The sequence below is a fragment of the Brassica napus genome, chromosome C8, assembly GCF_020379485.1.
Source record: "Brassica napus cultivar Da-Ae chromosome C8, Da-Ae, whole genome shotgun sequence".
NCBI classification, from domain to species: domain Eukaryota; kingdom Viridiplantae; phylum Streptophyta; class Magnoliopsida; order Brassicales; family Brassicaceae; genus Brassica; species Brassica napus.
The window spans coordinates 39,345,412-39,357,000 of record NC_063451.1 but is presented as its reverse complement, the minus strand read 5'-3'; the positions used below and the strand labels follow the sequence as shown (position 1 = coordinate 39,357,000).

Here is an 11,589-nt window from a genome sequence, read left to right as displayed (position 1 = left end):
AAGTAGCTAAATAACTCAAGCGGGCTGAGACATCAATTTCTTAAGAGATCCTTTGTTTTGATATAGCCTCTACACAACTTTTGTTACATTTCTGCTTGGACTATACATAGCCAAGTAAACAATCCTTGTATTATCATTATGGAAACTCAGGTTCTTACATATAAGATACATAATGAAATGAAAGAAAGTTTGAAAGACAACAACATTCACTACTAGTACTGCATATTACATAGAACATTCACTACTAGTACTGCATATTACATAGATAAGTCTGTTTGATGTTTACAATATCGAATCAACACCCCGCTGTTAAATGTCTCCGTCTTGACTCTCATCTTTTTATTATTACAAACTTGACCAGATAAATAAAATTTACAACATCTCATCTACGTCCATCTCTCGATCCTTTTTAATTCTTTGGCCACTTCCATCATCTTTGGAACATCATCATCTATACGTCCATCTCTCGAGCATTAGAACTGCTTCCATTTGCCGTCTCTCTAGTTCTCCAGTTTCATCATCATCCATATTTCCCAACATTTGTGGATCCAATATCTCAACGATCCTTACCTCTTCCACAAACTTACACACCCTATCTGAAACCCTCATCAGGTTCATCACTCCATGCTTTCCAATCAAGAGATTTTGCAACAACACTCCAAAACTAAAAACATCAGTATTCTCAGTCACTACACCACTAGTCATATACTTGTACTCCAAGTAATCTAAAACACCTTCTGCTCTAACAGCATCGATCTTATCAAACGTCTGACCTTCGGGGATTGAGACACAGACACAAAACCCACTTAGCTTTGCTGTTCCGTTTGAGTCCAAGAAAATGTTAGAAGGCTGTATATCCCTATGGATCATAGTTCTTGGAAACGCAGTGTGAAGATAAGAAACCGCAATAGAAATCCCTCTTTCGCCATCTTAATACGCATCCCCAGTCCCCAAACAATCGATCTTATGATCAACAACATCTGTAATTTTTAAATAAACTATGGAGAAAAAATGAGGATGGTTCAAAGATTAAGTTCTGTCTGAACACACTGGAGTCAAAAGGAAAATAAATGAATTATAAAATGTTGACAAAAAAAATAAATGAATTATAAAATAATATATTTCCCAGTTTGACTATTCAAAATAAGTGTCTTAAAATTTTACCTGAAAAAGAAGAAACTGTAAGATCATCTCTCTCTCTCTCTCTCATCTGCAGAGATTGCAATCTGAGGCATCATTCATCACTAGGCGATGGAGCTCTGGAGAAGGAAGAAAGAGAAGTGCAAGGCGAAGAAGTGCTTCCTCAAGAATGGGAGCGTGTTTCTTCAGGAACTCATTGCTGACTGCAACGGCATTTCAAACCCTATTCGAATGTTCTCTTCCGATCAAATCTCCGAGGCCACGAGTCACTTCGATCGCAAGTGTTGTCTCGATGAAAATATGGATACAAACTTCACCTGGTACAAGGGCGACATCGAAGGCAGGCCTTACGCGATCAAAAGACATACAGAGCAATGGTATGTAGAAGAAGATCAGCCAGCTTACAACGACATTGTGTTATCTGCTCGGGTAAGTAATCACAATGGTTTCCTCAAACTCATGGGTTCTTGTCTCGAATTTCCTTTTCCTGTGTTGGTGTTTGAAGACCTAGACTATAGAGTTCTGAACGTTGGAGGAAGTCTTGGCTGCGAGGACGCGCCGTTGTTGTTGCCGTGGAACGCACGTCTAAAGATTGCGAAGGAGGTTGCGACTGCTATAACTTATCTTCATACAGCTTTCCCTAGAATCATTATACATAGAGAAATAAATCCAACAAATGTTTTCTTGGATAAGAATGGGATGGCTAAGCTCACTTGATTTAAGAAAAGACTTTAAGAGGGTATATGAATCTATCTTTAGGTTCTGAAAACATGAAGCATTGGTTCAATAAACCAGCTTGAGATGATGCTTGTTGAAACTGTTTATCAGGTTAGTGGATTAGGATACAACGCTGAAACCTCATGAAATGTTTTGTGTTGATCATTCTATATGTGCAAAATAGAGTATACTGATGTTTACAGCTTTGGAGTCTTGTTGATGGTTCTTCTCACTGGTAGATAGGTTTACTTTTAGTGTATCTGATGGCTCTCCAGTAGGTATTCTTGAATATGTGAAAGGCTTATACGAGGTTGAGAAGCTCAGTGAAGTGCTAATTGATCCTATGATGATGAAAGATATTACAAGTGCTCAGAGATTGGAGGTGGAAGCTAGTGTTTTACTTGCACTGAGATGCTGCGAGGAGAGGTATGAAGACAGACCGAAGCTGATCCAGGTAGCTAAAGAACTCAAGCGGGTTGAGACCTCAAGTTTAAGAGATCCTCTGTTCTGATATAGCCTCTACACAACTTTTGTTACATTTTTTAGCATGGACTATACATAGCTGGAGAGGCTAAGAGTGCCATTGTCTTGTCTGATCAGATGAGCAACTTTATGAAACTATTTGATATGAATTAATATTTTGAAAGTATTGTTAGTAAATTGTATTATATCAAAGTAGAGAATTTGTTTTAAATTATGTAATTTATGAATTAGATATTTAAGATTTTATATGTACGTTTTTACGCAACTCTCTCTTAAATCTGGACATTTATCTGGATCCAAAAACCGACCAGAAAACACAGGTTTGATTTGGATCCATAGATAAATACATGTTGGGTATTTATTGGACCCACGTTCTTGGTTCAAGTCCACATCCTACTTGAGACCCTATCGGATACTCTAAGTACCCGAAATGTTTTGTGCATATTAGGTATTTTTGGATATTTCGAATATGTTTTCGAAATTACTATATCCTCTTAAGTTTCATGTTCTGGTTTTCGGTTATAATTTTGGTTTTTAGGTAAATTTTCAAATTTCTTAAAATATACTATTTTGGGTATCTGGATTAAACTTTGGGTATTTTCGATTTTTCGGGTAAAATTTCTGGTCTTTTCGGCTATTTGAATATTATCGGATATTTTATATATTTTCGGGTTTTGGATTTTTTTTGGGATTTCGAGTACTTCGAGTCTTTTGGGTTCTAAACCCGAATCGATCCGGACCTGCTATGTACCCAAAATTTACATGTATTTTTGTAAGTATTTGAATTATGGACCCAAACCAACCCAACCTTGGAATGAATTGACCCAAACTCAGATAGAAAATTTTCAGATATTTAGTTGAGTTATAATATTTAGGATTTAAAAGACCCGACCAGAAAAAACCCCGACTCTTATCTGATCTGAAGACCCGAATGCCAATGCCCACTCTACTTATTTATTTTGTTCAATTAGTGAGACTTAAGACTTATTTGGCAGATTTTAAGCTAATTTAATAGTATATATTTCCAGGAGTTTTATTTTTTTTAAACTTATATTGAATAACAATTTTATCATAGATATTTTTTATAAAAATTAATTGAACGTAAATATAAATAATTTTATTTTAAAAAATGATTTGGTGAAGTGTTTTTATCAAATTTGATTTTGTAAATATTTAGAATTATATAATGTTAGATGACATTTTATAATATGTTGTATGATATATGCTTTCATTTTAATAATTGATATCTAAATATTATATATCCATCATTGAGCATAATATATTTATATAAGGAGAAAAATAATTGGAGAAGAATGAGAAATAATAATAAGATTTATTTAAAATATTTAAATTATTTATAGTTATAGTAGTTGATGGTAGGATAAAAATATAAAGAGTTATATATAGTTGCAACAACCTTTTTATAATAGATTTTAAAATGATTTTCTTTTCATAATATAAATTTTCAAAATCACATCTATAATATTTTTTTAACAAAAATGTTCTAACAATATATTTAGAATATGATGTATAAGCTTTGTAGATAAATATATTAGAAGTGTTAGTCAAGGAAAATCTATGATGTATAAGGTTTGTAGATAAATATTTCAGGAAGGTCAACATATTCAGAAACACATTTCAATCAACGAAAAAAATGATAGAGTGAAGCCTTTGGTAAAAAAAAAATGATAGAATGAAATGCTGCAAAGTTGGTGGCACCAAGGAATAATATAGTTTTGGTATTTAAATTCATCAGTCACGTTTTGGTTATTGATTCATGAGACATGTTTTGGTAACATGATATTTTAGTTAAGTTGAGTAATAAATAAGAATATTGATTGTTTTATAGTTAAAGAAATGTATGATAATTGATTATTGTATAGTTAGAAAAATATAATGTAAACCAATAAAATAGTTAAGTTTAATGAAAGGGTCCAACAACCTTTTATATGTATATTTTTTTTAGGCTTCTTCTCTTTTAATAGTATAGACTATGTTAAGATCCGCGCCTTGCGCAGGATAAATATTATATATAAAAATTATTTTATGTATTAAATATTTTTACATATTATGAAATAATAATATATATTGAATAATTAAAAGTCAGCAACTATTAAATATATAATTAAATTGGTGCGAACATATAAATCAATTTTATTAATCTAAAAAATATTTTTTTAATATTTGATAGGATATGTAATTAAATTTAAATGATACTAACATACATAGTATATTTTAGTATATATTTTAATATTAATACCTATTAAATGATGATTTCTACTCATAGTTTTTTTGATCATTTGTATCTTTTATAGAAAAAAATTAAATTACTGATAACAAAATTTTTTTTGTGGGATTAATAGTTTTAATAATTTATAATTTAAAAAAAAATAAGTTGTCAATGTTCGTTTAAAATTTTTACCAAAAAATTATTCAAAGTAAATTTTGAAACTAAAAGATTTATGTATTTTATATGGTTTATAGCTTAATTTAAAACGATATATATATATATATATATATTAATCTTAATAATTAATTAAATTATACTTTTTACTTATATAATTTTGTAATCATTTGAATGTGAGACTTTTAACAGTTTTAGTAATTTATAGTCGTTTTTAAAAATTCAAAATATAACATATACAAAAAAATCTAAATTTTTTATTATATGGTTATTGTGGTTGTTTAATTTATTTAATAGTTTAATATTAAACAAATATGATAGAAGATACACTAATTTTTATCAAATTTTTATTATTCAAAATCATTAATTGTCATATATACTTTAGCCACATTAGGCAATTCCGTAAATTTTATTTAAGGAAATAATAAAGTACATTAATAATGAATTTATTGTTAGTTTAATAAAAAGTTTATTATATAATTAGATGGACCAACATATTTCTCTAGTGATTCTAATAATCATCCTATAGTGATGACATATGGTTACAAAAAGAAGTTGTAATGTTTCTCAAATAATATATAGGGGATTATATGATTGGTTAACACTTAACTATGTCGGTTAGCTGTTTCCAAATTGATTTCTCTCCATATTTATAGTCTTTCAACTTCCACGGATAAGTTGAATAGTAGTAGTAAATAGACTTATTCTTGGGTTCACCCCCTAGGGTGAACCTCTAGGTTCACCGACCAATAGGATTGTGTTATTTCATTTTTGGTATCTTTTAAAAAAGGAAACAAAATATTGTCAAATTATATTATCTTTTTAAAATTAAAAAGTAAAAAAAAAAAAATAGTAGTAATTACAAAAAAAATATTTTTAACGTCGTCAGCAAAACATTAAACCCTAAATCCTAATCCCTAAACCCTAAATCCTAAACCCTAAACCCTTGGGTAAACCTAAACCCTTGGGTAAATGGGTAAACCCTAGACCCTTGGGTAAACTCTAAACCCTTGGGTAAAACCTAAATCCTTGGATAAATCCTAAACTCTAAATAAAAACACTAAATCCTAAAACTCTAAACCCTAAATCCTAAACCCTAAACCCTTGAGTGTTTTAGTGTTTAGTGATTTTGATTTAGAGTTTAAGATTTATCCTAGAGTTTAAGATTTATCCTAGGGTTTATGGTTTACCCAAGGGTTTAGGGTTTAGGATTTAGGGTTTAGGGATTAGGATTTAGGGTTTGGTGTTTTGCTAACGACGTTAAAAAAAAAAATTTTAATTCTTTTTTCTGTAACTGCTATTTTTTTTTTTTACTTTTTTTTTAAAAAAATATAATATAACTTGATAATATTTTGTTTCCCGTTTTAAAAGATATCGAATTTGAAATAAAGAAATCCTATTGGCTAGTGAACCTAGAGGTTCACCTTAGGGGGTGAACCCAAGAATAACTCTAGTAAATATTCGTCGCATTGTATACATGCATGCGTATGATTTTCACCGTGTTTGATGTGTCATGTGATATGACCCATATCATAAGGCGTGCAAGGAAAATTTTGCTACTATGCTTGCTTGTGTAGAAAATTACAAAATCATTAAATAATTTCGAGTTGGGTAACTTTGGCATGTAACGGAAGAATATAGTACGCATTGCTACTTATGTTTGCAAGATACCTACCATATGAATAGACTAGTCTTGAGTATTTTGAAAAATTAAAATATTCATATCTCATTATGTACATTAATATATGAATAAATGTTCAAAACTCGATTTATATCTGAAATATAATGACAACTATTAATTAGATATCATAGCTCTAGTAATCTTTGATTTAAAGTAGCATCAGAAGACAGCCTAGCCTAAGTATCATTAATACACCACAAAATCGTCTGTTAGTGCTGGTTGATAGCTTGATGCTATAACTGGGACCACCGGTTTGGAATTTATAATTCCACCCCAAAAAAAAAAGAATTTGTATGAGGACCGGTTAGGTTAGGTTGGGTTTGATGTTAGTTTAATACCTATCGATTGATCCAACGGCTTGGGATCAAAAAGGTGCATAGAGATTAAAGAGTAGAGGATCGGAGCAGTCGAAGGTTTTGTTTTCCTTAGCTTTTCTCCCTTATTGAATTGGGTAATTTAATAGAATTGAGTATAATTTAAATCGAGACCTAAATCTAATGTTATTGGATTCAGTATTTGGTAAATAGAATTTAAATCCATTGAAAACTCCTGTTATTCAATATTGTTTAGATTTAGTTATAATTCTGGTGAATTTTAATGAAATTCAATGTATATTTTAACTAAAACAAATCCTATTTTTTTTATCAATATTTTGAAGGAAACGAGACTTAGGATATCTTTTCCATCAAAGAACTTGCATACTTAAATTTCAATACTTATTCTAATTACCCAATTCAATAACATCCCCGAAATCGTATTTCACCTGATTTTATTTTATTTGTTTTTTTTAGCAAAGATTTTATTTTATTTGTTATATTTCAGATAATCATGATTCTTAAAAAAATTTAAGTTTTTTTTAATTATTAATTAAGATAAAATTAACTGGGCCGGCCCGTTGTGGCCCAGTAATAAATTGACAAAAACATTAAGATAAAATTTTTCTCCTTTTTACTGGTGAAATCGTATTTTACTTGATTTTTATTTATTTGTTATATATTGCAGATAATCATGATTCTTAAATAATGTAGGTTGTCGTAATCACATTATATATAACAAACATAACCAATAATTTTATCATAGATATTTTTTATAAGAAAGCTGGCAGAGAAGCTCGTGAACTGAAGAGAAGAAAAGAGGTGACATTGAGTCGGTGATTCTTTCCGATCGAGTTGCGATCATCTTTTTTTTATATTTCTAGCAAGATGCCAGAACGTGCTAAAGCTTTGGTAAGAAAATTAAATTATTCATATAAATCATTGGTATTGTGTTTCTCTGAGCTAAAACAAGGGTTTTATCTGTCTCCAAAAGAATATGCACGTAGTGAAGCGCGATGGATGGGTGGAAACTCTTCACTTGGATAAGATTACTGCGCGACTTAAGAAACTTAGCTATGGGCTTAGCAGTTACCGCTGTGACATTCTCCTGGTAGCTCGTGAAGTTTATGCCCGTGTCTATGACGGAATCACCACGAGTCAAGTTGACGAGTTGGCTGCTGAGACTGCTGCTTCCATGGCTTGTAACCATCCTGATTATGTCTCCGTAAGTATATATATATAAATTCTAGTCATTCCTTAAGACAGTTATAATTCTTGCCCTGATACATGCATAATAATTGTAATGTTTTTTTTTCTTCTTGTTTTGTCTTTTTATTTTCAGCTGGCTGCAAGGATTGCTGTCTCAAATCTCCAGAAGAACACACAGAAATCATTTTCTGAGACGTGAGTGTCCAGCTTTTGAATTTTATTTTTGTTTGGGTTTAGGGTGTATCATTGATTTGAGTTTTTATGTTTTTTCAGGGTTGCGTACATGTACAATTATGTCAATGAGGGATCGGGACTGAATGCTTCTCTAATAGCTGAGAATGTATTTTCGATAGTTTCGGAGGTACACACTAATAAGCTCTCTCGTCTGTGTAAGGGGTCGGTCGATAGAATGTATTTATTTTATCTTGTATAATATTACTGAATTGTTCTTTCCTTTCAATCTCTCAGAATGCTAAACGTCTGGACAGGGAGATGGTATATGATCGTGATTTTGAATATGATTACTTTGAATTTAAGACTCTTGAGAGATTGTACCTCTTGAAAGTCCAAGGGAAAGTCGTTGAAAGGCCTCAGCACATGTTGATGAGGGTTGCTGTTGGCATCCATTTGGGAGATATTGATTCTGCAATCAAAACTTACCATTTGATGTCTAAGAGATTGTTCACTCATGCATCTCCTGCTCTCTTAAACGCAGGCTCGCCAAGGCCTCAAGTACTTAAATAACTATATAGAGCTTTATTGTTCTTCAATGTATTTTTTTAGCTCATCTTCTTCTAATTGAATTGTGCAGTTGAGCAGCTGCTTTCTTACCTGCATGAAAGATGATAGCATCGAGGGCATATACAATACAGTCAAAGAGTGTGCTGTTCTACGCAAATCTGCCGGCAGTATTGGTGTTTCTCTTCATAACATCCGTGGCACAAAGGGAATCTCTTATGGTATTGGTAAAATGCTGGATGTTTTCAAAGCTACTACTCGTTTTCTTGATCAAGGAGGAGGTAAAAGAGGAATTTGTACATCTTTAGCTTTCCTACTGTTGTAGTGAGTCATCTTAAGTCTTATCTCTCATGTATATTGTTTGCACTAGGTGAAGGAGGAGGCGTTACAGTATACCTGGAGCCATGGCATGCTGATATCTCTGAGTTTCTAGATCATCTTTGGAAGAGCCACGGAAAGGTACCAAGATATTTGTTGACCATGTTATCCTCAGATGTGGTTTGCCTGCTAACAACGTCCATATACATTTTTTTTTCAATGGCAGGAGAAGCACAGGGCTAGAGACTTGTTTTATGCTCTCTGGGTTCCTGATCTTTTCATGGAGAGAGCCCTTGGGGATGAACAGTGGTCACTGTTTTGTCCTAATGAAGCTCCAGGTTTAGCAGATTGCTGGGGACCGGAATTTGAGAGACTGTACACAAAGTATGAAAGAGAGGTGAGTCCCCCTTGTTTCATTTGCTATCTTATGTAACATGATTTCTTATTGTTATCTCAATACCATAACAGTTATGTTTGTCCATGTCTTTTAGGGAAAGGCAAAGAAGGTCGTTAAGGCGCAGGAGCTTTGGAATGAAATCGTGACATGCCAGCTAGAAACAGGAATGCCATACATGCTTTTCAAGGTAAGTAACATATATATATATATATATATATATATATATATATGATTCTGTACATATATATATGTTATTAGCCATAAATATAGCCAACTGGTTCTTAATGTTTCTATTTTAGGACTCATGCAACAGAAAAAGCAATCAGCAAAATCTTGGTACCATAAACTCCTCCTCCGGCTTATGCAGTGGAGTTATTCAATACAGCAGTCCAACAGAAACAGCTGTGTGCAATCTTGCATCCATTGTTTTGCCTAGATTTGTTAGGGATAAAGTGAGTTATAAGAAAATTGTTTTTTTGCGGGTTCTCTAAGTTTCCTTTTTATTATTACGCTCTCTTACTAACATTCTTCTTGCTCACAACAGGATGTTCCAATGGACTCTCATCCATCTGAGCTTGCCGGCAGCCTGGGCTCAAAGAATCGTTACTTTGATTTTCACAGCTTAGCCAAGGTCAGACAGATGCTAACACCTTCCTATTTGCTTCATTTGACCTTAAAATCAGATTCTCAACGGATCTTTCTGATGTGAATTTATCGTTGTTACTTTTGTGTGGCCAGGTAACTGCTAGTGTTACTAATGATCTCGATAGGATAATAGACGCAAATTACTATCCTCTAGAGAGTGCAAAAACTTCGAACATGCGTCATAGGCCTATTGGTATTGGTGTACAAGGTCTTGCAGACGTCTTTATCCTCCTTGGAATGCCATTTGATTCTCCAGAGGTAGACACTCCTCTGCCTGATGATCAACGTTTTTTGTTATATCTGTTCTGTTCCTAAGCACGGTTTTTAATTTGTTACTCAGGCCCTACAACTGAATACGGATATATTTGAAACCATATACTACCATGCTCTCAAAGCATCTTCAGAGCTTTCTGCAAGAGATGACGCGTATGAGACATATAAAGGAAGTCCCATGAGCAAGGTATGTATGCATGTCACCCTGTAACTATTTTACTTAAACTTCATAATGTTCTAATTGTGGGTAGCGTGTAGGGGATTCTTCAACCTGACATGTGGAATGTGACTCCATCAGACCGTTGGGACTGGGATTTTCTTAGGGATATGATATTAAAGAATGGAGTGAGGAACTCTCTTTTGGTATCATTGGCTGGGAACAACAAAGGTTTGGAGCCTTGTGCATCAAACATCATCAATAACGGAGGGTTAAGGTTTGTATATTATTAAATCATTATGACATTGGTACATTTTTGTAACTGTTTTACTCATTTTGTCTTTGGCTTTTGCTCAGTGGTGAATTCACAATCGTGAATAGGCATCTTCTTCACGATTTAACTAATATGGGACTTTGGTCTCAGAGAATGAAAAAGGTTCTCACTAGTGAGAATGGTTCTATAGGAAATATCCCAGAGATACCTGATGATCTGAAAGCAATTTACAGGTATAATAATGCTTAATTGTTTTTTGTCATATTGCTAAAGTCTGAGATTTCACTTCGTTCATCCTGAAATTCAATTCAGAACTGCTTGGGAAGTTAAAAAAAAAACTTTGGTCAAGATGGCTGCTGGTCGTGGAGGCTATGTAGATCAAAGTCAAAGCTTTAACATTCACTTGAATGAACCGAGCCGCCTCAATGTCACTGACTTGCACTTCTACACTTGGTTTCAGGTTTGATTTTTTAATTTAATTTCAAAATAGTAGTATATTGTCTTTCATTTTTTTCTTTTTATTTCACTGTGTTATTGTGAATTTGTACCAACAGGGTTTAAAAGTCGGGATGCAGCACCTGCTATTACGTGCTACAAAGACACATGGGCTTTCGCTTACCTAGTCTATCGGTGTTAAATATTTGGTTACATTTTCCCGAAAGGGGTTACGCCTGGTTTTTTTTTCGTTTTAGTTTAAACTAGGTGTATTGCCCGCATATGCGGGCTTAATCGTTTTACAACACTTTTTAAAATATATTTTTTTCTTAAATCACTGGTTTAACATTAAAATACTTTTCAACATTAAAAAAACTTTAAAATATGTCACTAAAACTTAAAAA

At 32.7% G+C, this 11,589-nt stretch overlaps 2 protein-coding genes and 1 pseudogene across 5 annotated transcripts; 2 read left to right on the top strand and 1 right to left on the bottom strand.

Moving 5' to 3' along the window:
* Positions 1–115: 115 nt before the first annotated feature.
* On the bottom strand, positions 116–995 carry LOC106371557 (annotated as a pseudogene).
* Positions 996–1,095: 100 nt separating this feature from the next.
* Positions 1,096–2,605, top strand: LOC106371546 (serine/threonine-protein kinase ZRK1-like). 2 transcript variants are annotated; one of them, XM_048764774.1, is made up of 2 exons: positions 1,096–1,743; positions 2,136–2,605. In XM_048764774.1, exons 1-2 carry the CDS (start codon positions 1,252–1,254, stop codon positions 2,151–2,153), a joined length of 510 nt encoding a protein of 169 aa, XP_048620731.1. In that variant the 5' UTR covers positions 1,096–1,251; the 3' UTR covers positions 2,154–2,605. The 2 variants fall into 2 exon arrangements, with proteins under 2 accessions (XP_048620731.1, XP_048620732.1); XM_048764775.1 differs by having other exon boundaries at positions 1,097–1,743; positions 2,133–2,605.
* A 4,879-nt stretch (positions 2,606–7,484) lies between these two features.
* LOC111202266 (ribonucleoside-diphosphate reductase large subunit) lies at positions 7,485–11,519 on the top strand. 3 transcript variants are annotated; one of them, XR_007327150.1, is made up of 17 exons: positions 7,485–7,651; positions 7,734–7,964; positions 8,082–8,143; positions 8,222–8,309; positions 8,417–8,680; positions 8,760–8,967; positions 9,057–9,145; positions 9,231–9,401; positions 9,496–9,588; positions 9,701–9,853; positions 9,946–10,032; positions 10,140–10,304; positions 10,387–10,506; positions 10,578–10,753; positions 10,834–10,983; positions 11,100–11,210; positions 11,305–11,519. XR_007327150.1 is itself a non-coding variant. In XM_048764770.1 (17 exons), exons 1-17 carry the CDS (start codon positions 7,628–7,630, stop codon positions 11,371–11,373), a joined length of 2,298 nt encoding a protein of 765 aa, XP_048620727.1. In that variant the 5' UTR covers positions 7,485–7,627; the 3' UTR covers positions 11,374–11,519. The 3 variants fall into 3 exon arrangements, 2 of the variants coding, with proteins under 2 accessions (XP_048620727.1, XP_048620728.1); XM_048764770.1 differs by having other exon boundaries at positions 11,063–11,210; XM_048764771.1 differs by lacking the exon at positions 7,485–7,651 and having other exon boundaries at positions 7,734–7,941; positions 11,063–11,210.
* The last annotated feature ends 70 nt before the right edge of the window (positions 11,520–11,589 follow it).